General features: G+C 48.0%; 1 protein-coding gene and 1 pseudogene across 1 annotated transcript; one reads left to right on the forward strand and one right to left on the reverse strand.

The window, feature by feature from the left end:
- Positions 1-1,965: 1,965 nt before the first annotated feature.
- LOC128978613 (feather keratin Cos1-2-like) lies at positions 1,966-2,671 on the reverse strand (annotated as a pseudogene).
- Positions 2,672-23,761: 21,090 nt separating this feature from the next.
- On the forward strand, positions 23,762-24,070 carry LOC128978506 (feather keratin Cos1-2-like). Its single transcript, XM_054396451.1, has one exon. It carries the CDS (start codon positions 23,762-23,764, stop codon positions 24,068-24,070), a length of 309 nt encoding a protein of 102 aa, XP_054252426.1.
- Positions 24,071-24,891: the final 821 nt, after the last annotated feature.

A 24,891-nucleotide genomic window follows, 5' to 3' on the forward strand; every position in this document is an offset into this window, starting at 1 on the left:
AGGAGAAAAGGTCTTTACAGAAATAGTGGTCAAGCGTTGGAAGAGGTTTCCAGGAACGTGGTGGAGTCACCACACCAGGAGGTCTTCCAAAATCATGCAGATATGGCAGTTTGCAAGATGGTTACGTAGGCATGATGGTGGTGGGTTGGCAGTCAGATTGAGGAACCTGTCTCCATCAAACATTTACTTTTCCCAGAGAGGCTGTTGAAAGCTGGACCAGTTTTGCAGATCAGCCCTTGGCTCTCCAACTGACCAATCAGTGTATGGGTGGGAATCAGGGGCTTGGCTGGTGCAATATTGCTGCCGGGGCAACACTGTGGCGGCAACTGGCACCTGCTGAACTTTATCCCTCATCAACCCCGCCTCAGAAGGCTCTTGCAAGGGATCAGGCAAGAGGGACAACTGTTTATTTCCCTCCATCTTCAAGGCAGCTACAGCAAAGATGCACTGGTGCCCTTCTGGGACCTTGAAATACCCTCTTCTGAGGTAGTCTGTGCCAGGGATGCACAGGGCCTCTGGGCCATGCACAATGTGGAGTTTGTGCCACTCTCATTCCTGGTTGAACTCTCTTCAGCTTCCAACATGCTCAGCTGCTGGGATCCCCCTGTCACCCAGATACAGAGATGTGTTCAAGCCTTCTATAGCTGGATGGCATCAGGGTGACTCTGTGCACCAAGGTCTACTTGAACCTTCTGCTCCTGGCTGTCTGACGTGCCTGACCATTGGATTAACAGAGCAGTAAACATGATTGTCCCTTTCCTCCACCTGGCTGGAGGCAGGACACTTCTAATTCTGGTCAGAAGCACCCACTTCTTGAGAAAAGGACTTCAAGGTTCCTTCAAGAGGATCAGAAGTAAGATCAACCTCTCTGCTCTGTTTGGGGTAGTCCCCACCGGATACTGGAATGGTTTTCTTGTGGAAGGAATCCCTGGTTGTGATTGTTTCCCTCACAGACCAGGTACCCATGCAGCTAGGACTGGAGTGGGTTTTCCATCCTATTTCCTTCTGTCCTCTCTGTGGTCACATAGGTAAAATCCCAGGGTGCTCCAAGGTTTGTAGCTCCCTTGAGAGATTCTCTCTCAAGGACATTGAACAGTCTTTTCCTGTTGGGTGAAATCCTGGACTGTACAGGTGGGGAACAGAATCATAGAATTGTTGAATTGCTACCTCAGAACCATGCCCATCAGCACCACATGCAGGTGTTATTTAAATACCTCCAGGGACAGTGACTCTACCGTCTCCCTAGGCAGCCTCTTCCGAAGTCTGAGAACACTTTCTGGGAAGAAATGCTTCCTAATTTCCAACCCAAACCTTCTCACAAAAAATCCTCTCTACTGGGCATGAGGTATTTGGTAGAGAAAATGTGAAGGGTAATATCCTGGTGATGGAGGTGGAGATTTCATCCTTTGTGATCAGGCAGAGAGAACTCTGGGGGAGAACTTCAAGGTCTTTGCCAAGGGAGCTAAGATAGGTTGAGACATCCACTCAGCTGAGCATCCCTCGGCCTCACTGACTGTTCATTCCTGAAAGCAGGAAATTAATTGACCATGTTGCCAAGTGACAAAATTCCTTCAGGGAGTCCCAGGCTCCCCTTCCTCCACCTTTTCACCAGAGCAGACTGGAGGACTTGCCAGAGACAGAAGGAGAACTCAGAAGCCCAGACTTCAATGCAGCACAACTTTAATGAGTCTAGAGAAGAAAAGGAAGTGTCTTACAGAGAGCACCAAGAGCTTCACCAACTAATACGGGGTGGAGCTGTTGCAGAGTTTCCTGCCCTGCAGAGAGAGCAAGACCAACAGTCAGATGCTGGCATGGGGAGAGTCCCACTAGACTGGCATTGGGTGACAGTGACAGTTAAAGGGAGGGAAAGTGGAAGAAGACAACAGTGGCCTGAAGCTCTATCTTCTCTTCAGTGCCATGTTTTAGGATCTTGGACATTCTTGTGCAAGGATTTTGCCAGCAGCTCTAGCAGGGGCGGCAGGGTCTGCAAGAGTAGTGGTTGGTGATGCAGGAGAGGTCAAAGCCCCTGGAGTTGATGGGCACTCCATCACAGCTGAGGATGCTGCCAACAGCAGCAGAGGTGGAGGAGCCCACAGCAGTGTTCTGTGGGAAGGAGCTGAGGATGGGTCCAGGCAGGGTCACCACCACAGCAGGTGGCTGGATGGCAACGATGGAGTCCTGGCACCTGACACAGCAGGGCTCATTGCAGCTGTTGGCTAGTGGGATTGGACCACAGGGCTGGCAGGGTGGGCAAGGCTTGCAGCAGGACATGGCTTGGGCTGGAGGTTCACTTGTGAGGAAGAAAAGGAAGGAAATAGTTAAAATGGTCACATGAGGAGCAGGCATGAACCCAGTCACAGTGGAGGCCAGTCCCCTCCTTGCCGCTGCTGAACTCAAAACCCATGAAACACCTCAGCTAAGTCCCAGCCTCTCTGCAGAAGGTCTTTATTCCCCTTTCCTCTTAGAAGATATCAGGCAAGACAGATATCAAGAAGAGATGTGATGCTGAAGGAAGAGAAGCAGAGGCTTCAGACTCACCTGGTGCCCAAGGTGAAGGAGGTGAGAGAAGTGGATGAGAGAGCAGAGAACTGAGCTGCCTTTTATAGCAACGCTGCAGTGCCTCATTCCCAGAGGCAGCTTTGTGGAAGGAAGAATTCTCTGAGCAGCTCATGACAAATTGAAACCATCCCAGCTGATGGCACAGGCTGTGTCCTGGTTTCCTGCTCTGCTGCCTTTTCATTTCCAGACTTCTGTCACATCCTTTCCCATTTGAAGGCCAGGATGAGAGCCCCAAGGATTTTCAGGACAGACACAGGTCAGCACAGGCAGCAGACTCCGGTCAAGTACTGGTGGCATGCCCACTAGACCATGTCCCAGAATGCCATGTCTACTCATATTTGGAACACCTCCAGGGATGATGGCTTCTCCACCTCCCTGGACAGCCTGTTCTAATACCTGACCACTCTTTCAGGAAAGAGTTTTTTCCTAATCTTCAACTGAAACCTCCCCTGGCACAACTTGAGGCCATTATCTATTGTCTTGTCATTAGTTACATGTGTGAAGAAGCCAACAGCAACCTCATGATGACCTCCCTTCTGGTAGCTGCTGAGAGCAATGAGTTCTGCTCCCAGCCTCCTCTTCTCCAGGCTCAACAATCCCAGCTCCCTCAGGCTCTCCTCACAAGCCCTGCTCTTCAAACCCCTCATCAGCCTCAAAACCTCTCTATCCACTCCAGCCCCTCAATGTCTTATACTGCAGTGCCCCAAACTGAAGGCAGTGTTCAAGGTATGGCTGCCCTGCTCCTGCTCACCACACCCCTGCTGGTCCAGGCCAGGATCCGGGTGGCCTTCCTGGCTGCCTGGGCATACTGCTGGTTCACCTTGGCTGATGTCAATCACACCCCCAGGTCTTTTCCAGCCAGGGAGTTTTCCAGCCACTTGTCCCCAAGTCTCTAGTGTTCATGGGGTTGTTGAGACCCAAGTGCAGGACCTGGCACTTGGCCTTATTAAACCTCATGGAAGTGACCTTAACTCATTGATCCAAACTATTCATACCTCTCTGTAGAGTCTTCCCACCCTCAAGCAGATAAAAGTTCCCACTTAATTTTGTGTCGTCTGCAAACTTAATGAGGCTGCACTTAATTCTAAAGTCTGTATTGATAAAGATGTTAAACAGGAATGGCCCAGCACTGAGCCCTGGGATCCTGAGTCCAAGCCCTTCTTCCTTTTCTTCTTCTGTGTCAAATTGATTCTATGTCCCTTCTCTGGGCTCTGAGAAGCCATGGAGAAGTGAAGGCAGGACACACTGAGAGCCTGAGTGAACAGGACCTTAGGAGAAAAAGGCTGAAGGGTGTCTGTGAGCCCTGAGGATGTAGGAAAGATGAAGCCAGCTTCTCTTTAAACTGCACAAATGGTAGGATGAGAGGCAGCAGACACATTTGGGAACCTGGAACATTCTGTCTATATCTTAGAGATTTGGTTTCACTTTTTTGAGAGCTGGTGTGCATGTTGTGACATTGGAGATGTTCAGGACTTGGGCAGAGCCCTGTCCAGCCTGATATGATGAGACCCACCCTGAGCAGGGACACAAATATCTCAACTGCACAGATAAATTATTCTTTGCGGGAAAAAAAATATTCTATGGAAAAAAAACCCAACAACCAAACAGTCTGGTTTGTTTCCTAAAGGAGAGAAGCATGGAGAGGATAAACAGTGATCAAATCTATTTTGAAGGCTCTACAAACAGAAGGGTTATGGTCAAGTGAAAAGGCTGGATTTGAGTTTGAATCCGATGGGACGTGATGGTGTCTCAGAAAGTTTCATTGGTCCTGCCTCACCAACCTGATCTCCTTCTATGATCAGGTGACCAGCCTGGTGGACGTAGGAAAGGCTGTGGATGTAGTCTACCTGGACTTCAGCAAGGCCTTTGACACTGTCCCCCACAGCAAACTCCTGGCCAAGCTGTCAGCCTGTGGCTTGGACAGCAGCACTGTGTGCTGGGTTAGGAACTGGCTGGAGGGCCGAGCCCAGAGAGTGGTGGTGAATGGTGCCACATCCAGCTGGCAGCCTGTCACTAGTGGTGTCCCCCAGGGATCAGTGCTGGGCCCCATCCTGTTCAATATCTTTATTGATGATCTGGATGAGGGGATTGAGTCCATCATCAGTAAATTTGCAGATGACACCAAGCTGGGAGCAGGTGTTGATCTGTTAGAAGGTAGAAGGGCTCTGCAGAGGGACCTTGACCTTCTAGACAGATGGGCAGAGTCCAACAGGATGGCATTCAACAAATCCAAGTGCCGGGTGCTGCACTTTGGCCACAACAACCCCATGCAGAGCTACAGGCTGGGGTCAGAGTGGCTGGAGAGCAGCCAGGTGGAAAGGGACCTGGGGGTACTGGTCAACAGCTGCCTGAACATGAGCCAGCAGTGTGCCCAGGTGGCCAAGAGAGCCAATGGCATCCTGGCCTGCATCAGGCATAGTGTGGCCAGCAGGAGCAGGGAGGTCATTGTACCCCTGTACACAGCACTGGTTAGGCCACACCTTGAGTACTGTGTCCAGTTCTGGGCCCCTCAGTTTAGGAAAGATGTTGAATTGCTGGAGCATGTCCAGAGAAGGGCAACGAGGCTGGGGAGAGGCCTTGAGCACAAGCCCTATGAGGAGAGGCTGAGGGAGATGGGACTGTTTAGCTTGGAGAAGAGGAGGCTCAGGGGAGACCTCATTGCTGTCTACAACTACCTGAAGGGAGGTTGTAGCCAGGAGGGGGTTGGTCTCTTCTCCCAGGCAAGCAGCACCAGAACAAGAGGACACAGTCTCAAGCTGTGCAGGGGAGGTTTGGGCTGGAGGTGAGGAGAAAGTTCTTCACAGAGAGAGTGATTGGCCATTGGAATGGGCTGCCCAGGGAGGTGGTGGAGTCACCATCCCTGGAGGTGTTCAAGAGGAGATTGGACGTGGCCCTTGGAGCCATGGTTTAGATAGTCATGAGGTTTAGGGTGACAGGTTGGACTCGATGATCTTTGAGGTCTCTTCCAGCCTTCTTGATTCTATGATTCTATGATTCTATGATTTATTGATTCTTGAGAGATCTCTGAGCAGAGGAAGAAAGTGCACAGGGCCTGGTGGGCTGGGTGGGACAGTTGTTGTCAGCAGGAATTGATGATGGTTGTGTTTGTGAGAGCTGCAGCCTCAAGGTGTGCTGACAGGAGCTGTGGGCTTGACACTGTGTAGGAGACACGAGAGGCCAACCCCTTCAAGAGCTTGAGGAGACACAAGCAACAAGGAGGGAGACACTCCCAAGGTGTTGCAGAGGAGATTGTGTCAGAGGGGCTGGTGTATCCCTCTTTGCCTCTCACTTTCAAAAGGCAGAAGTTTTAATCTTTCTGCATTTGCTTTTCTTTTGCTGTGGAGCCTGGGATGAGAGAGTGTTCTGGTCGCTTCCTGTCACTTCCTGTTCTGGTCACTTCCAGCTTGGGTTCAGGAAAGACAACCTGCATTCAGCTCTGTGCCAGTGGGCTTCCTAAAGACCTCTAAGACAAGACAGCTTTGTCTGGTTGAGGTAGAGCACACCTTGGAAACTCCTTCTCTCTCTGAGGTTGTGCAGTGCTCTGATTTCTTAGGGAAAAAAGGGGAAATATAGCTGTTGATGATGACAACCGATACTATTGCAGAGATTTGAAGAAGGTTCTTGTAGACTCTAAAGTTCTGGCTGGAGCCTGGCTCCTCTCTGAGGTTGTAGATTTCCCTGCTAGAAGAAGGGACACAGTCAGATGCTTGGGGCTGCTGCAGTGGAGCATCAGGGGCATGTAGAAGAGCAGGCATTTCTGACCAGGGATGGGAGGACTCCAGTGGGCTATCAGACCAGGAAGAATCATAGAATTATAGAATGGTCTGGGTTGGAAGAGACCTCCAAAGGTCACCTAATTCAAGCTCCTCTGCTGAAAGCAGGGACATCCTCAACTAGATCAGGTTGCCCAGAGCCCTATCGAGCCTCGCCTTGAATATCTCCAGGGATGGGATTTCAACCACCTCCCTGGACAACCTGTTGCAGTGTTCCAGCACCTTCATGGTAAAGAACTCATTCCTAACATCCAACCTAAATCTACTCTTTCCTAGTTTGAAGCTGTTGCCTCTTGTCCTATCACTGCAGGTCTTTGTAAACAGTCTCTCTCCATCCGTCTTGCAGCCCCTTTCATGTACTGGAAGGTCATTATTAGGTCTCCCTGAAGCCTTCTCTTCTCCAGGCTGAACACCCCCAGCTCGCTCATCCTATCTTTGTACCAGAGGTGCTCCAACCCCCTCATCATTATTGTGGCCTTCCTCTGGACCTGCTCCATCAGGTCCATGTCCTTTCTGTATTGAGAGCTCCAGTCCTGGATGAAGTACTCCAGGTGAGGTCTCACCAGAGCAGAGTAAAGTCACCTCTCTGGATCTGCTGGCAATGCTGCTTTAGATGCAGCCTAGGATGTTATTTTCCTTCTGGGCTGCAAGCACACAGACTGTTCCCATCACAGGGAATCCAGAGATCCTGGTGGGACGTGTGGGCTTTGGAGTCTCTCTGTCACACACAGCAGGATCGGTCTCAGCATGCGCCTTGGCTATCTCATCCTGGCTGCCTTCCTCAGGCACCCACTGGGTAAGCACTGCCTTGCACTGCAAGCATGGTTCCTCCTCTGCCCAGGAGACTCTCATATCCTCAACAGATCTCTGCAGGGGTTGCTCTGCAATTATGGGCCAGCGTTGGGAACCATCAGCTCACACAGGTAGTTTTTCTGGTAAAGTTCATATATATAATTGTATAATTATATATGTTATCTGTCAGCGGTCAGGTGTTCATCACAATCACAGTTAATAGCAGCTGGCACATTGAGTCTCACCAGCACAAACTGTGTGCCTTTCCATCTCCAAAGGGAATACTGTAAAAATTGGGTTAATGTCAGGATCTTCACTTCCCATTTCCTATAGTTTCAGAGAGGGTAGCTGACTTCAGAGGAATCTGTCATGACGCTGCCCACATTGAGGCATTCCTGACCTGGAAATCCTGAGGCTTTTCCTCCCAATGTAGGAAGAAGCCTTCACTGGGGTGTGGTCCTGACACAAACGTGGAAATCAAAAGGCAGCAGTGCAGGAAATGAGAGCACAGCCATGTCCTTAGCTGTGATGCTTTGCATTCAAGATGAGCCTCTGCAAAAATTGTTACCTCTGCCAAGGTGCCTCTGGGCCTGCATCAATGAAGGGTAGGTATAAAAGGCAGCCCAGGTCCTGCTCTCTCATCCACTTCTCCTGCCTCCTTCTCCTTGGGAACCAGGTGAGTCTGAAGCCCCTTCTGCTTCTCTTCCAAAATGAGGTCTCACCAAGATGGAGCTCTCAGCTGCTATTGCCTCTGATCAGTCCTGGATTTTGGAACTTCTTTTCTGGAGAGTAGGAAGTAGGGAGAAGGTCTGCTAAGGGGAAGGCAGGGAAGTGTCTGAGAGAGCTTTTGGTTTCTGAAATCAGAGAGAGCCTCCTTGGGCCAGGCTGCTCTTTACAGGGTGATGAAGACTCTGAGGTTCCTGCACAGGTGGGCATTCAGGCTTGGCCTTGGCTTCTCTGGGATAGTGTCACCAGGCTGCTCCTCATCCACTCACCTTCCCTGTTTCCTCCCATCCCTTCTCTTCCAGGTGCACCTCCAGCCCAAGCCATGTCCTGCTGCAAGCCATGCCCACCCTGCCAGCCCTGTGGCCCAACCCCACTGGCCAACAGCTGCAATGAGCCCTGCTGTGTCAGGTGCCAGGACTCCACCGTTGCCATCCAGCCACCTGCTGTGGTGGTGACCCTGCCTGGCCCCATCCTCAGCTCCTTCCCACAGAACACTGCTGTGGGCTCCTCCACCTCTGCTGCTGTTGGCAGCATCCTCAGCTGTGATGGAGTGCCCATCAACTCCAGGGGCTTTGACCTCTCCTGCATCACCAACCGCTACTCTTGCAGACCCTGCCGCCCCTGCTAGAGCTGCTGGTGACTACATGATTTGAGGACCCCTGTGCACTCTGAACATGGTGCTGGACAGAAGATCATATGCTGGGCCATTGTTTTAGGAGCCTGTTGGTCACCTCTGGCTTGTCCTTTAAGAGCAAGTTGAAAGGTGGTATTTTGGGCTCTCTGTAAACATGGCCAATGTCTACCTTTTGTCTTCCACTCAGCCTTGTTCTCTCTTTCCTTCGTTGTCTTGTGCTGCACTCAAAGCTGCTGTGAGGGCCCCAGGAAGCAGTCTGGATGAACCCTCCAGCCTGTCTCTTTTTGTTGGGCATGTTAGTAGAGGTCCTGTGGGGACTCTGTCACAGGAAAAGGGAAATGGATTTTTGACTGCTTCTGCTCCTCCCCTTGCTGGGGACCTCCACTTACAGTGACCTCATTTCTGTCTTCAGACTCATTAAAAATTTGCTGCAACCCTGCCTGTGTCCCTGAGTTGTTCTTTCCGTCTGCATGCTGACTGCTGAAGGACAAAGCCATTGCTTAGCAGGGGAAATCGGTGGGGGCACAGGAGAACCCTTCTTCACTGCCAGAGGCATTGGAGGGTGAGACACTCTGCAGTGAGACCTCTTTCACACAAAGCTTCCTGAAGGTGAGGAAGACATTTGTAGTTACTCTACAGCCAATAACAATCAGTCCTTGCCTTTCCATGGCTGCTCAGAAATCCCCCCTTGGCCCTGGGGCTCGTCATGTGAGCATGAGTCCTGACAGCTCCCATCCCCACAACCCAGCTTCTATCCCCAAAAATTCTCTGTGATAGAAGATACTCCCAGCTCAGCAAAGAAATGACAGTGACAGTTGGACTTGACTGTACTCATATAGGAACTGCCCTTGAATGGCACAGGGTCTGCATCAGTCCAACCACTAGGCACACATTTGGGTGTCTTCACTCAGTCCCTAGCACCTTCAGCATTCCCAGAGCTCTAGGGCTAATGTTACCCTTGTGTTCCATACAGCACCAGTCTTTCCATTGCCCAGAATCCTAGAATGGTAGGGGCTGGAAAGGGGTTGGAAGACCATCTAGTCCAATCGTTCTGCTAATGGAGGTTCATCTGGATCAGGTTGCCCAGGAAAGTGTCCAGATGGGTTTCGAAAATCTCCAGAGAAGGAGACTCCATGATCTCTCTGGGTAGCCTGCTCCAGTGCTCCATCACTCTCAAAGTAAAGAAGTTTCTCCTTAAATTCAAGTGAAACCTCCTGTATTCTAGCTTGTAGTTGTTGCCCCTTCTCCTGTCACTGGGCACCACTGAAAAGAGCCCAGACCCATCCTCATGACCCTTTAGATGTTTATATGCATTTATAAGATCTCCTCTCTTGGTCACAGACCTTGGCAACCCCTGTCTTGGTTTTAAGAGCTAGACAGGCTCTCTAACTCATCTCAAACACCACACAGGATTGGAGAGAAATATAGAATACTATTGGAAGTTTAAGTGGAAGTGCTATTCAGAAACTACAGGCTACAGTGCAAAGCATATAAAATGCAAAGAAAATCAATAGAACACAGTTCTCCAAAACCTCCTTAGGCCAGACTTCATACAACCTCCCTGCAACCAGGCCATAATCCCAGACCCAAATGCCCCCTGCCATCACTGTGCCTCCCTGCGCCCCCCCATTCCCGAGTCCATGTGACAGCTCACATTGGGCTTGCCAGCTCCGGGCCTCTGCCAAGGCTGCTCTAGGCCTCACTCCCCAACAATTGCTAAAGAAGGAGAGAGAGAGGGAGAGAAAAGGGCAGAATCTAGCTGTGCAACCAGTTTTGTATTGGAGATGCAAGCATTATGGGAATGAAATAGCAAAAGATTACGATTTCCTGTCTACCCCTGGATGCTCTGCATCTCCTGGATTAAGAACTTTATGGTTCTTAAAGGCACCCATGCCAGCCCCACACCTGCAGACTCAGGGGCGCTGTGGTGTTGGAATTTGCCCTCAAACTGACACCACACATTACCAGAACCATGGGAGCTAGGTGGAAGACAGGGTCGTTTCTCTGTGCTGGGGCCTGCTCAGCTAGAAACCAGATTTACTGAAAATGGCCTAGGTCATCCTGGTGGACAAGGCAAAAATGTGTCTGTTACTCAAAGAAGGCTAATGGTGACCTGTACCACAGGTACCTGGCAGGTAAAGGGAGGTGATCCTTTCTCTTTACTCCACACTGGTGAGATGAAACCTACAGTACTGGTTCCATGTCTGGCCTTCTTAACACAGGGGAGATATGAATACAGAGAAAAGATTCTGAAGACAAGTGACAAAGTTAAGGTATTGGAGCATCTCCCCTGAGGTCAGGCTGAGAAAAACTGGAACTGGGAAGAAGGAGAGGGAGTCACCTTCACCTAATTACAGAATTAAAGAATGTTAGGAGTTGGAAGGGACCTCCAGAGATCATCGGTCCAACCCTGCTGCCAAAGCAGGATCACGTACGGTAGGGCATACAGGAACACTTCCAGGTTGGCTTTGGAAGTCTCCAGAGAAGAAGACTCCACAACCTCTCTGGGCAGACTGTTCCAGTGTTCTGTCATCCTTACAGTAAAGAAGTTTCTCTTCATGTTGAGGTGGAACTTCTTGTGTTCCAGCTAATACCCATTATTCCTTGTCCTATTACCAGATGCTACTGAAAAGAACCAGTCTGCTTCCTCTTGACACCCACCCCTCGTATGTTTATAAACATTTATCAGATCCCCTCTCAGCCTTCTCTTCTCCAGACTAAACAGTCCCAGGTCTCTCACTCTTTCTTCATAGGAGAGATGTTCAGGTCCCTTCACCATCCTCTTAGCTCTTCATTTGACCCTCTCCAATAGGTCTCTATCTTTCTTGAATTGGGTAGCTCAAAAGTGGACGCAGTATTCCAGCTGTGGTCTCACCAGGGCAAAGTAGAGAGGGAAGACAACCTCCCCAGACCTGCCAGACACACTTCTAGTAATGCACCTCAGGATACCATTGGCCTTCTTGGCCACAAGGGCACATTGCTGTCCCATAGGTAACTTACTGTTCACTAGGGCCCTAAGGTCTTTCTCTTTGGAGCTGCTTTCCAGCAGGATGACCTCTAGTCCGTACCAGTGCCTGCTGTTATCTCTGCCCAGGTGCAGGACTCTACAATTCTCATCACTGAGCTTCATGAGGTTTGCCTTCAACCAGCTCCCCAGCCTGTCCAGATCTCATTGTATAACAGCACAACCTTCAGGTGTGTTAGCCACCCCTCCCAGTTTTGTATCATTAGCAAACCTTCTTGGGGTCCACTCAATTGCCTCATCTAGGTCATTAATGAAGATATTGAACAAAGCTGGACCCCGTACTGATCCCTGAGGAACACCACTGGCCACAGGCCTCCAACTTGACTGTGCCACTGATCTCTGAACTCTGTTGTTGAGCCAGTGTTCAATCCACCTCACAGTCCAATCATCTATCCCACATGTTTTGAGTTTTCTTGTGAGGATGTTATGGGAGACTCTCAAATGCCTTATTGAAGTCAGGGTAGATGACATCCACTGCTCTCCATCTACCCATTTGGTCACAGCTTCATAGAAGGCTATCAGATTAGTCAAGCAAGATTTCCCCTTAGTAAATCCATCTTGGCTAGTCCTGATAACCTTCTTTTCTTTCATGTGGTTAGAGCTGGTCTCCAGAATGAGCTGCTCCATAACCCTACCAGGGATGGGGGGGAGGCTGCCTGGTCTGTAGTTGCCTGGGTCTTCCTTCTTGCCCCTTTTGAAGACTGAAGTAACATTGGCTTTCTTCCAGTCCTCAGGCACCTCTCCTGTTCTCTAGGATTCTTCAAAATTGATGGAGAGCAGCTCAGCAACACCATCAGCAGTCCCCTCAGTACACGTGTGTGTCGGTGTGAGCTGAAATTCCCCCCCCACCAACAATAACCAGGCTAGCTCAGTCTGGAAGCAAATGAAAAGCTGTATTTACAAGCAGAGACTAAAATCTACAATGAAATGCAATGAATATGTACAAATATACAAAATTCACGACATTCACATATATATACAATCAACAGAAAAAGCACAACCGATCTCCCTTTGCTTCCCCCCAAGGGGACCCTCCCAAAGGGGCCTCTCTCTCCCAGGAGCTTCCCCCCCAGACCCCCCTGGACAGAGAAGAAGAGTTAGTTAAGCAGAGAGTTGTTAACTTAGCTGCCAAGGTCAGTACGTGTTATCTTCAGCCAGAAGAGAAGAAGAAACAGCAGCCAGACAGCCCAGCAACTGCCCCCACTGCCGAACGCAGAATGTGCAGAGTGCCTACTTTGTTTTGGGTAATAGTTCTTAAACATTTCTATCTATCCAATGGAAGTGTTTAGAACAATCGTTATTTTGCTTTCTTACACCCAATAGTGACTTATTTACATTCTTTCACTTTCTCTGTTTTGAACTTTGCAAGGAAAAATTAAAAAGACAGTTTCAAACCATCACAGTCCACCCCTTCTAAACAATTCCATTGGCTGCTACTATCATTTATCTAATCTAAAATAATATCTACAACAATAGGTGAATAAAGACCATAGTCCATTCCGGCTATCTCAGATGTAGATGATTCAAAAGAGTCAAATCACAGGAAAAACAGCAAACAGCTTGTTTCCTCGCAGATGGAGCGAAGAAAGGAACAGGGACTCTCAGGTGACTCAGGGCTCTCAGGGTTCGTGCATCGTAGATCTCATGGACTCTCCTCTTGGGCGCGATGCTGTATCTGCGCAACACTCTGAATTTAACCTCTCTCAGCCAAAGTTAGATTTCTTTGTGGAATACACTGAATTTCACCATTTTCTTGCATCACCCAATAGGTGTGACCAGGACCTTCAGCAGAAACCACCCCTCGGACAGGTTTGGCCTCTCCTGAAGGAGAAAATACCCAAACAGTTTTGCCTAACAGATTCTTTTCTCTGATAACAGGAACTCTATCACCTTCTTCCTTTCGCAACAAATCTGATTGGGCAGGTCCAGCTCGATTCCCTGAACCTCTACTATTCACCAACCAGGTTGCTTGTGCTAAATGTTTCTCCCAGTTTTTCAAAGATCCACCCCCCATGGCTTTGAGAGTGGTTTTCAGCAAACCATTGTAGCGTTCGATCTTCCCTGCAGCTGGTGCATGGTAGGGAATGTGGAATATCCACTCGATGCCGTGCTCTTTGGCCCAGTTTTTTACAAGATTGTTCTTGAAATGAGTTCCATTGTCCGACTCAATCCTCTCTGGAGTTCCGTGTCTCCACAGGATTTGTCTCTCCAGGCCAAGAATGGTGTTACGTGCAGTTGCATGAGGAACTGGATAAGTTTCCAGCCATCCAGTGCTCGCCTCTACCATAGTCAGCACATACTGCTTACCAGATGGAGAACGAGGTAGAGTGATGGAGTCAATCTGCCAGGCTTCACCATACTTGTACTTGGACCATCGGTCACCGTACCACAAGGGCTTGATCCGCTTTGCCTGCTTAATAGCAGCACAAATGTCACAGTCATGGATGACTTGTTTGATAGCATCCATGGAAATGTCAATGGATCTGTCACGAGCCCATCGGTAGGTTGCATCTCTGCCTTGATGTCCTGATGAGTCATGGGCCCACTGAGCTAAGAACAGCTCACCTCGGTGTTTCCAGTCAAGATCAGGATCAGGATCAGAGTTTGTGTCCACCTGGGAAACTCTTGCAGCTAGATCTGCCTGATGGTTGTGTTGTTGTTCTTCAGTAGCTTTGCTCTTAGGAATGTGAGCATCGATGTGTCTCACTTTCACTGGGATTCTCTCAATGCGAGCAGCAATGTCTTGCCACAGATCTGCAGCCCAGATTGGCTTTCCTTTCCTCTGCCAGCCATTCTTTTTCCAGTTTTTCAGCCAACCCCACAAGGCATTGGCTACCATCCACGAGTCGGTGTAGAGATAAAGCTTTGGCCATCTCTCACGTTCAGCTATGTTAAGAGCTAGCTGGACAGCTTTTACCTCTGCGAATTGACTGGATTCTCCTTCTCCATCTCTCGCTTCTGCAACTCTGCGCGTTGGACTCCACACTGCAGATTTCCACCTTCGCTTGTTCCCAACCAGACGACAGGAACCGTCTGTGAACAAAGCATATCTCTTTTCATCATCAGACAGATCACTGTAAGGAGGAGCTTCCTCTGCACGAGTTACTCTCTCCTCTGGAGGTTTAGCACAGCTTGTGCCTTCTGGCCAGTTTGTGATCACCTCCACCAAACCAGGCCTTTCGAGATTTCCCATTCGAGCTCTCTGTGTTATTAGAGCCATCCACTTAGACCAGGTAGCATCTGTTGCATGATGTGGTGAAGAACCTTTGCCTTTGAACATCCAATTCAGAACTGGCAATCTAGGAGCTAGAAGAAGTTGTGACTCAGTTCCAATCACTTCAGAAGCAGCTTTCACTCCTTCATAAGCAGCTAAAATCTCTTTCTCTGTTGGAGTGTAGTTTGCCTCTGAGCCTCTGTAGCCACGACCCCAGAAACCAAGAGGACGTCCTCGTGTCTCCCCTGGAGCTCTTTGCCATAAGCACCAGGTTGGACCATTGTCACTCGCGGCCGTGTACAGAATGTTCTTAATGTCTGGACCAGTTCGGACAGGTCCCAGACCCATCGCTTGGACTACCTCTCGCTTGATCTGGTCAAAGGCTGCTTGTTGCTCAGGACCCCATTGGAAACTGTTTCTCTTTCGAGTCACATCATAGAGAGGTTTCACAATCTGACTGTATCCAGGAATGTGCAGTCTCCAAAATCCCACTATGCCTAGGAAGCGCAGAGTTTCTTTCTTGTTGATGGGATTTGCCATGGTGGAGACTCTGTTTATCACATCCATTGGGATGTGACGGCGACCATCTTGCCACCGCAATCCCAGAAACTGGATTTCTCTGGCAGGTCCTTTCACCTTGTCTCGCTTGATACCGAAACCAGCTTGCAAGAGAATGTCAAGGATTTTGTTACCTTTCTCGAAGACTTCTTCAGCAGTCTCACCCCAGACGATGATGTCATCAATGAACTGAATGTGTTCTGGAGCTCCACCTTTCTCCAAAGCATCATGGATCACTGCATGGCAGATGGTTGAACTGTGAATCCACCCCTGGGGCAAACGATTGAATGTGTACTGAATGCCTCTCCAGGTGAAAGCAAACTGAGGCCTGCATTCCTCTGCTATGGGAATAGAGAAGAAAGCATTAGCAATGTCTATGGTAGCATACCATTTGGCCTGCTTGGATTCCAGCTCATATTGGAGTTCCATCATGTCTGGTACAGCTGCACTCATGGGTGGAGTTACTTCATTCAAGGCACGGAAATCAACTGTCAGACGCCACTCTCCATTCTGCTTTCGCATAGGCCAGATTGGACTGTTGAAAGGTGAATGAGTTTTGCTGATGACCTTCTGACTCTCCAACTGACGAATCAAGTTTTGAATGGGCACCAAAGAGTCACGGTTGGTTCTGTATTGTCTGTGATGCACAGTTTGAGAAGCAACCGGCAGCTTTACATCCTCTATCTCATGTTGTCCCACAACTGCAGATTCATCTGAAAGCTCAGGTCTAATGGACAACTTCAATTTTCCTCCATCAATTTCTACAGTTGCTATTCCAAAAGCCCATTTGTAACCCTTAGGGTCTTTAAAACGCCCTTCTCTCAGAAAGTCAATTCCCAAAATACAAGGTGCATTAGGACCTGTTACAATAGTATGTTTCTTCCACTGCTTCCCAGTTAAACTTATATCAACCTCTATCTTAAACAACTCTTGAGATCCACCAGTGACTCCCTGAATAGTTATAGATTCTCCCCCTTGATAATTTGATGGTATTATGGTGCACTGAGCTCCTGTGTCAACCAAGGCCCTGTACTTCTGAAATTTTGAAGTGCCAGGCCACTGGATGTACACATCCCAATAGATTCTGTTATCTCCATTATCCCTTACCTCCCCCTGGCGGAAGGCAGGGCACCCCTAATGGTGGGGATTACCTCCACATGTACAGCTGGCACAACGTCCAGCATCAGAATTAGGATCACTGTTGGAGCTATCAGAGTTGTTCTGGGAAACTGAGGAAGTGACAGCTACCCTCCTGGTATTGCTACCTCGGGATCTGCCCCTCTGCAGCTCCCGTAACCTCTTGAAAAGATCAGAAGTTGGTTGACCATCCCATCTGTTCATGTTCTCACCAAACTGATCACGCAGAGTTATCCAGATACTGCCACGTGATTGCCTCTGCTGTCTGTTTTGGTTTGACCTATTCTGGAATGGCCTTCTTGGAGCACGTCTGTTCCTAACAGCTGAAACTTGTATCCATCTGGAGGAAGAGGAATCAGAATCATCCCCCTTCATCAAGTTGGATATGGAGGTTTTAAATTCCTCCTTCAGCTCTTTCATGCAATTCTTTATCTCTCCAGACAGAGTTTCAATGGCTGAAACCAAAGAAGTACGTGCAAGACTATCCTCCAACTGCCTCATTTGGTCAGTGAAATGGCCAACAGTGGGAGGTGCTCCACCATAATTTCTTGCCACAATCCTGCTTGCCAGAATAGTAGCATAATTAGGAGGAGCAAGCTTAATGAGCTTTTTGGCAAGGCCTGTTCCAACAGGAATTTCATCAGGATTCAGAGTCTTATGATCTCCATACATTACTTCTCTCACAGCAAACTCTCTCAGACGCTTGATTCCCTCAGCTATTGTGGTCCAAGGCTTAGGGTTCCATGGTAAATCATCTCTGCTGGGGTACCTCAGCGAGACTGCCAGTAGGAGGCGTGCCCACAGAGAAACTTTACCAATGCACTTGCCTAGGTGCCTGTCTATGCCTGTATCCTTTGAGAGCATCCCCAACTGAGAGGCCGACTTGTCACCTACCACTAATGCTGGGGCTCCCATATCAAAACACCTGGCTAGCCAAGACAGGACTGGCTCATTATCTCCTCTGATGTAATCCTTCCTCACATGTCTAATTTCCTGTCTGGGTGCATTAGCTGACTGTATGTCATCCTCCTCCTCCTCATCATCATCATCATCATCCTGAGGTCGCTGTCCCCATAATCCTATTTTAATCCTCCGTTGAATTTCTTTGAGTTCAGAGGCACTGCCAGCAGTTGCTAATCTACTAGGGTCTACATCCTGACCTACATCTCCATCATCCATGTGGGGTCTCAAGAGGTCTACCAGAGTTTTAAGGCTAACCCTCTCTTCCTCATCAGAAGGATCTTTCTTAACAGAGGGATCCTGAGTAGAAGGACCCTCATCTCCATCTGCACCATCTCCTGCAGCATCTGCATCTCCTTTACGCTTTCTGCTTACAGTGGCCACCAAATTTACTGGCTTGGTTTTCACATTCACAGCAGAGTTGGAAGAGCAAGTAGCCTTATGTCTTTCTTGACACAGTGCTATCAGTAGCCATATGATTATTCCAAGAAGCAACAAATTTAAGATTAAGGCTAGTACAAGATATCTAGGGTACCACTGGTTACAAAGACCCTCTGTAGTTGTAAGAGGAGTAACAAACTCATATGTGTCTGCTAGCAGATCCATAGTTGAGTTACCATAGCTTCTTAGCCCAATAAGACCATAACAGAATTCACCAACATTCAGTAACTTGTTCTTAACCCAAAGAAACGACTTATATGCCACATATCTCACAATCTTGTCTATCATGCAGGAAACAGCCCATCTGTAGACAATCACACTGATAACAGAGGAAATAAAATTACTCAAAATCCAAAACAGCTTCATTTTGCTTCCTAATCTGAGCAGAAATAAATCAAACAAGCAATCGAGCCCCGAGTTGGAGCGCCAAAAATCAAAAGTGTGTCGGTGTGAGCTGAAATTCCCCCCCCACCAACAATAACCAGGCTAGCTCAGTCTGGAAGCAAATGAAAAGCTGTATTTACAAGCAGAGACTAAAATCTACAATGAAATGCAATGAATATGTACAAATATACAAAATTCACGACATTCACATATATATACAATCAACAGAAAAAGCACAACCGATCTCCCTTTGCTTCCCCCCAAGGGGACCCTCCCAAAGGGGCCTCTCTCTCCCAGGAGCTTCCCCCCCAGACCCCCCTGGACAGAGAAGAAGAGTTAGTTAAGCAGAGAGTTGTTAACTTAGCTGCCAAGGTCAGTACGTGTTATCTTCAGCCAGAAGAGAAGAAGAAACAGCAGCCAGACAGCCCAGCAACTGCCCCCACTGCCGAACGCAGAATGTGCAGAGTGCCTACTTTGTTTTGGGTAATAGTTCTTAAACATTTCTATCTATCCAATGGAAGTGTTTAGAACAATCGTTATTTTGCTTTCTTACACCCAATAGTGACTTATTTACATTCTTTCACTTTCTCTGTTTTGAACTTTGCAAGGAAAAATTAAAAAGACAGTTTCAAACCATCACAACGTGGATGGACATCAGGGCCTATGGATTTGGGCAGTTTCAGTTTGTCCAGGTGATCTCTAACCCAGGCTTCACCAACCCATAGAATGTCTTCCTCCTTCCAGTTTTCCTTTCTTATTCCCAATGACTGAGATTCCTGAGGGCTGATCTTAGGAGTGAAGACTGAAGCAAAGAAGGCATTCAGCAATTCTGCCATCTCTGCATCTTCTGCTATCATATCTCCTGCCTCATTTAGCTGTGGGCTCACTTATTCTCTATTCCTCCTTTTCCCGTTGATTCATTAGAAGAACCGATTCTTGTTTCCTTTTACCTCCCTAGCCAGACTAAGTTCCAAGAGAGCCTTGGCCTTTCTTGTTGTGTCTCTACGTGTTCTGGCATCGTGTCTATAATCTTCCCAATTGACCAGACCCTTTTTCTATGTGTTGTAACTTTCTCTCTCCCATTTGAGATTTTTTGTAGGAGCTCCTTTCTTATCCATGCAGGTCTCCTGCCTTCTTTACTTGATTTTTATATTATTTTTTAAGGGAAAACCTCTCTCATGAGCTTGGAGGAGGTAGTGTTTGAATATTAACCAGCTCTCTTGGGTCTGCTACCCTCTAGAGCCCTAGCCTGTCGGATATCTATGTAGGTTTTTGAAGAGGACAGAATCCATCTTGAAGTCCATGGTAGAAATTACACTTACTGCCCTTGGTGTCTGCAGAGTTTTCTCTCACATCACCTCACTCCTTTCTGCCAGCCACTTGCTGCACACTAGTTTCTTACCTCTTCTTAAACATGCTATCAAAGGCATCCTGCCAATATCACTGATTGGCTCAGCTTTCAACAGCATCAGATGTGTCTTGGAGTTGGCTGGAAATGTCTCCATCCAACATAGGAGCAGCTTCTGGCATCTTGTCACAGATGTCCCTGAATCCCCTGAAATCCCCTCTGCTACCAAAACCTGGCAAACCTACACAAAGCCAATGCATGACATACACAGAAAGGAAAGGTATGAGTGAGACAGGGAAGGTGGAAAGGAGATTCAGCTCAGAAATGCCCAATCACAGGACCATGGACAATGGGCATAAGCTGAAACACAGAAGACTCTCAAACAGCAGGAAACAACTTTTTATGATGGGGGTGAGCAAGCACCAGAAGTGGTTGCCCAGAGAGGTTGTGGATATTGAAGAGCCATCAGGACATATGTCTGTGCAATCTGCTTTGCATGTTCCTGCTTCATTAGGATGGTAAACACAGTGATTTCCAGTGGTCCTTTCCAATTTCTGTTGTTCTCCAAAAGACTTTTACAGAATAACTTTTCCCACAGTTCCTAAGCCTTTCCAGGACAGCAGGAAAGGAGTGCTGCCAGTGCATAGCCATGGTCAGAAGCCAAAAGGGAGGCCAAAGAATGCAATGAGCATGGTGGGCCCAGTTGCCCAGATGACTCACAGATATCACAGTGTGTGTGTCAAGATAAAGGCCATGATCTTGCAGGGTATCTGAGAGATATTTATATTATTTTTTAAGGGAATACCTCTCTCCTGAACTTGGAAGAGGTGCCAGGAGTCCACTGTTGCCATCCAGCCACCTGCCTGGACCCATCCTCAGCTCCTTCCCACAGAACACTGCTGTGGGCTCCTCCACCTCTGCTGCTGTTGGCAGCATCCTCAGCTGTGATGGAGTGCCCATCAACTCCGGGGGCTTTGACCTCTCCTGCATCACCAACCGCTACTGCTGCAGACCCTGCCGCCCCTGCTAGAGCTGCTGTTGATGACTGTGGTGGTTTTAAGGCTATGCCTTTAATTTCTTTTCACAGAGTTTGAGTAGAAAAGTAAAAGACTGTAAATAAATCACAACTGGGTGTAAGAAAGCAAAATAATGATTATTCTAAACACTTCCATTGAAAAGATAGATTTTTTTTAAGAGACAGTACTCAAAACAAAGTTGCTGTCTGTCTCTCAGTCTGTCTGGTGTTTCTCTGCTGGGCACTCTGCGTTTCTCTTCTGTGCCTTTGCTTTTCACAGATAACACACACCTGCATACTCACCCTGAAAACCTCTCTGCTTCTTGTCTTTCTTCCTTCTGCCAGGGGGTTCTGGGGAAGGCAGGGAAGGAGAAGGCAGGGGTCGGCTTTCCTGGCTTTGGCCAGGAGGGTTTTGTGCTGTTTATGTTAATTGTATATATTTGTAAATATTGTAAACAGTGTGTATTTGTACACATTCATTCCATTTTATTGTAGACTGTAGTTTTTGCTTTGTAAATACAGCTTCATTTGTTTCTGAACTGAGATAGTCTGGTGGTGTTAATGTGGGAGGGGAATTTCAGCCCACCATGCTACAACAATGACCTGGACAAGGATTCCCAGGAACCCAAAAGCTCATGTTGGATTGAAGGATGAGCTCTTAATCATCAGTTTCAGAGAGGATGAACATCCCATGCTGTCCTTCCAAAGGAGAGCAGCTGAGGAGCTCTGAAAATATGGCCAAAGTCTGACTTCCCTGCCTTCTACTGTCTTCTACCTCTGTCTTGTCTTCTCTTCTTGTGGACTGTATGAACCTCAGAGGCAACCTGGAGAATATGCTGACCCCTCTCTCTCTGTGGAACAGGCAGATAAATGTCTTGTTGGATCTCCACTGAGTGTGATGGGCACAGATGTTCAACAGGTGGTGGTGCTCTCCATGCTCTGGCCAGCTCTTCTGCAAGTGATATCATTTCCTCTTCAGAGTCATTAAAGCTTTCTGCATCCCAGCCCCTGCCGCCACACAATCCTTTTTGGTGGTATTGTCTAGAGTTGTCAAAGAAAAAAGGCATTGCTTTGGGTGGTGGGGGTTAAGGTTGGGGAGGATGTGATGCAGGATATTGTCCAATCATTTTCTCTTGTAGCTAAGACAGACATACTCAGCTCTTCCACTGCTGGTGTCAGTCAAGGTCTGCATTCTAGTGTTAGAGCTCTGACACAGTTCACCATAGCATCTTTCTCTCTGACTGAGCAGGGTGGATGGTGCAAAGTCTACTCAGTTGGCAGAACAAGGATGGGCAGTGTTCACATGGGTGGGTGACATGGGGCACAGCTGGAGGATGGTGTGTAGTGTAGGGCTGTTGCATGCTGAAATCAGTTCTATTTCTATCACCATGGGGTTTCTCTTGGTTTTACCAAAGTTCATTCTTCGTTAACCCAAATGATTCCCACACTGACAGCACTGACAGGTCACATAGAGTCAGTTGGAGTGGTGACAGACAGTGGCATGGTTATACAGCAATTAACATGATACAAGGTCATACATTGATTATCCTCATTTAAACCAAATCCCCTTGAGGCACACATTGGACCTCACCATTCTCCATTATCACCCACTCTGTGCTCCAAGGTTCTTAAAGAAAAATGATCCCACAAATGGGTTTGTATTTGCCCAAGGCAGAACTAACCCAAACTGATTTTTCACAGTATAACATTATGTGCACTATGGAGACTTTATCCCCTTCTACAGTTTGCAAAAGCGTTGATGGGGCAGGACCAGCTTGACTGACAGATCCTCTGGTGCTGAGTAACTAGGTTGCTCTTACTAGATGTGTATCCCAATGTTTGAAGGTCCCATCATGCATCTCTTTCATGTAGTCTTTGATGTTTTGTTGTATTGGTTGATTTTCATGGAGGCTGGTGCTTGATGGGGGATGTGACACAGACACACAGTGCCATGCTCTTCGGACCAGGTGTCCATCAGGTTGTTTCGGAAATGATTCCCCATTGCCTGACTAGGTTTTTTCAGGGTTGCTGTGTCACCATAAGACTTGATGACCAAGACCCAGGACAATGTATCAGGTGGTAGATATCTTGATTGTGATTAAATTAATGAGGTGGGAATTATAAAAATATAATTATCTTTATTTTCCTGAAAACCCCACCTCAAAATTATGTACACCACTGATTAAATTTATTTACAGGTTCTACTTAGTCCCAAATTCTACAAGGATGCTTATGGGCAACTTTAATATAATTTAAAGAATTCAGAAAATGGCAAAGGCTAAGCCACAAAATAGCTTCACTCCACTTATAAAATCAGAGGCAAGCCAGGACCCTAGGGAAAGCTGAGAATGCCGGTTTTACTCATGAGGACAGAGCAGGAATTTGGAGGTAATCCCTAGGTCTCTCTTTGGTGGCAGGCTCCAGAACTTCAGGTTTTATAATCTGATTTGTGGATAATGTGGCACAAATCCAAAAGAAGGGGGACCTGCCTAAACCAGAGTGTCCTTAGACACAGCTGCCAGGAGGGAAAACTCGTGCAGCAGCCTTGTCTGAGCAGTGCAAGAGACGTTGCACTGCCAGTGTGTTCCAGTGAACAGCCACAGTTTTATGGCAGGCAGGTCACTCCAGCAGCAGGCAGGGAGCAGGACCCCAGGGCAGGCAGATCCAGGGAGAAGCCAGGTCCAAGTGCTGATGTCTCCAATTTTGCCAAAAATCCAGAGCGAGTCCAAAGTGAGCACCAAAATGAGAGAGCCCAGACTGCTTCCTGGTCACTCTGTTTAAAACCTTCCCTTCTTGGGAACCAGGTGAGTCTGAAGCCCCTTCTGCTCCTCTTACAAAATAACATCTCCACTCAATGAACCTCTCAGCTGATGTTGCCTTTCTCATATTTTGGAGCTTGAAGTAACTTGTCATGAGAGAAGGGAGTGGGGATAATGTCTATCTAGACAGAGGCAGAAGAATGAGTGTGGTGGCTTCTGCTTTGTGCACTAGGAAAGTGGTTGCCTGGATCAGGCTGCTCTTCATACAGCTCTGTCTGGTTGAGGTAGTGAGGATGGTATTGCTCCTGGCAGAGTTTTCATCTCAAACACTGAGGGCTTTGGGTCCTTCGTGACAGTGTAATCAGGTTATTCTTCAGCCATGCTTGTGTTATGATTCCTATGTCCTCTGTTCCAGGTGCACTTCCATCCCTAGGACATGTATTGCTGCAAGCCCTGTGAGCCCTGCTGCCAGCCCTGTGGTCCAATCCCACTGGCCAACAGCTGCAATGAGCCCTGCTGTGTCAGGTGCCAGGACTCTATCGTTGCCATCCAGCCATCTGCTGTGGTGGTAACCCTGCCTGGACCCATCCTCAACTCCTTCCCACAGAACACTGTTGTGGGCTCCTCCACCTTTGCTGCTGTTGGCAGCATCCTCAGCTGTGATGGAGTGCCCATCAACTCCGGGGGCTTTGACCTCTCCTGCATCACCAGCCACTATTGCTGCAGACCCTGCCGCCCCTGCTAGAGCTGCTGGCAACAGCCTGGGGCAAGAACTTCCAAGACTGCAAGACATAGTGCTGGACAGAAGATGGAGCTTCAGGCTATTGTTACCTCCTTCCACTCTCTCTCTTCCTATTACTGACACTGACTACAAATGCCAGCCTAGCACGGATCTCCCAATGCCAGCAGCCTGACTGTTGGTCTCTTTTACTCTTCAGACCAAGCATATGGACACCCTGCAACAGCTCCACTCTACCTTATTGAGTGAAGTGCTTGATGCTCCCTATTGAGCCACCTCCCTTTCTTCTCTAGATTCATTAAAGTTGTGCTGCATCCAAGCCTGGGTCTTTGAGTTCTCCTTCCTTCCTCTGGCAACCTGTGATGGTTTTAAAACTGTCTTTTTAATTTCTCTTTACAAAGTTCAAGCAGAGAAGGTGAAGGAATGTAAATATATCACTATTGGGTATAAGAAAGCAAAATAATGAGTATTCTAAACACTTCCATTGGGGAGGTAGAAATGTTTAAGAATCTCTACTCAAAATAAAGTTGGGGCAGTCTGAGTCTGACTCGGCTTACTTGCTGGGCTTCTGTCTGTCTGCTTCTTCTTCTTTTCTGTCTGAAGATAACACACTGACCTTGACAAGCTAAGTCTAACAGCCTCTCTGCTTCTTGACTCTCTGCCTTCTGCCAGGGGGGCCTGGGTGGATTCCTTCTGGTTGAGGGTGGAGGCCGCTTGGGGAAAGGCCCCTTGGGGGAAGCAAAAGGGGCTTGGTTGTGCTTTTCTGTTGATTGTACCTATTTGTAAATGTTGTGATAGTGTCTATTTGTACAGATTCATTGCATTTC

Source organism: Indicator indicator, chromosome 37 (genome assembly GCF_027791375.1).
Source record: "Indicator indicator isolate 239-I01 chromosome 37, UM_Iind_1.1, whole genome shotgun sequence".
Lineage (NCBI taxonomy): Eukaryota > Metazoa > Chordata > Aves > Piciformes > Indicatoridae > Indicator > Indicator indicator.

Bases quoted from the DNA above. Each gene is read 5' to 3' on its own strand.
- LOC128978506 (XM_054396451.1), top strand. From the start codon at position 23,762: ATGTATTGCTGCAAGCCCTGTGAGCCCTGCTGCCAGCCCTGTGGTCCA.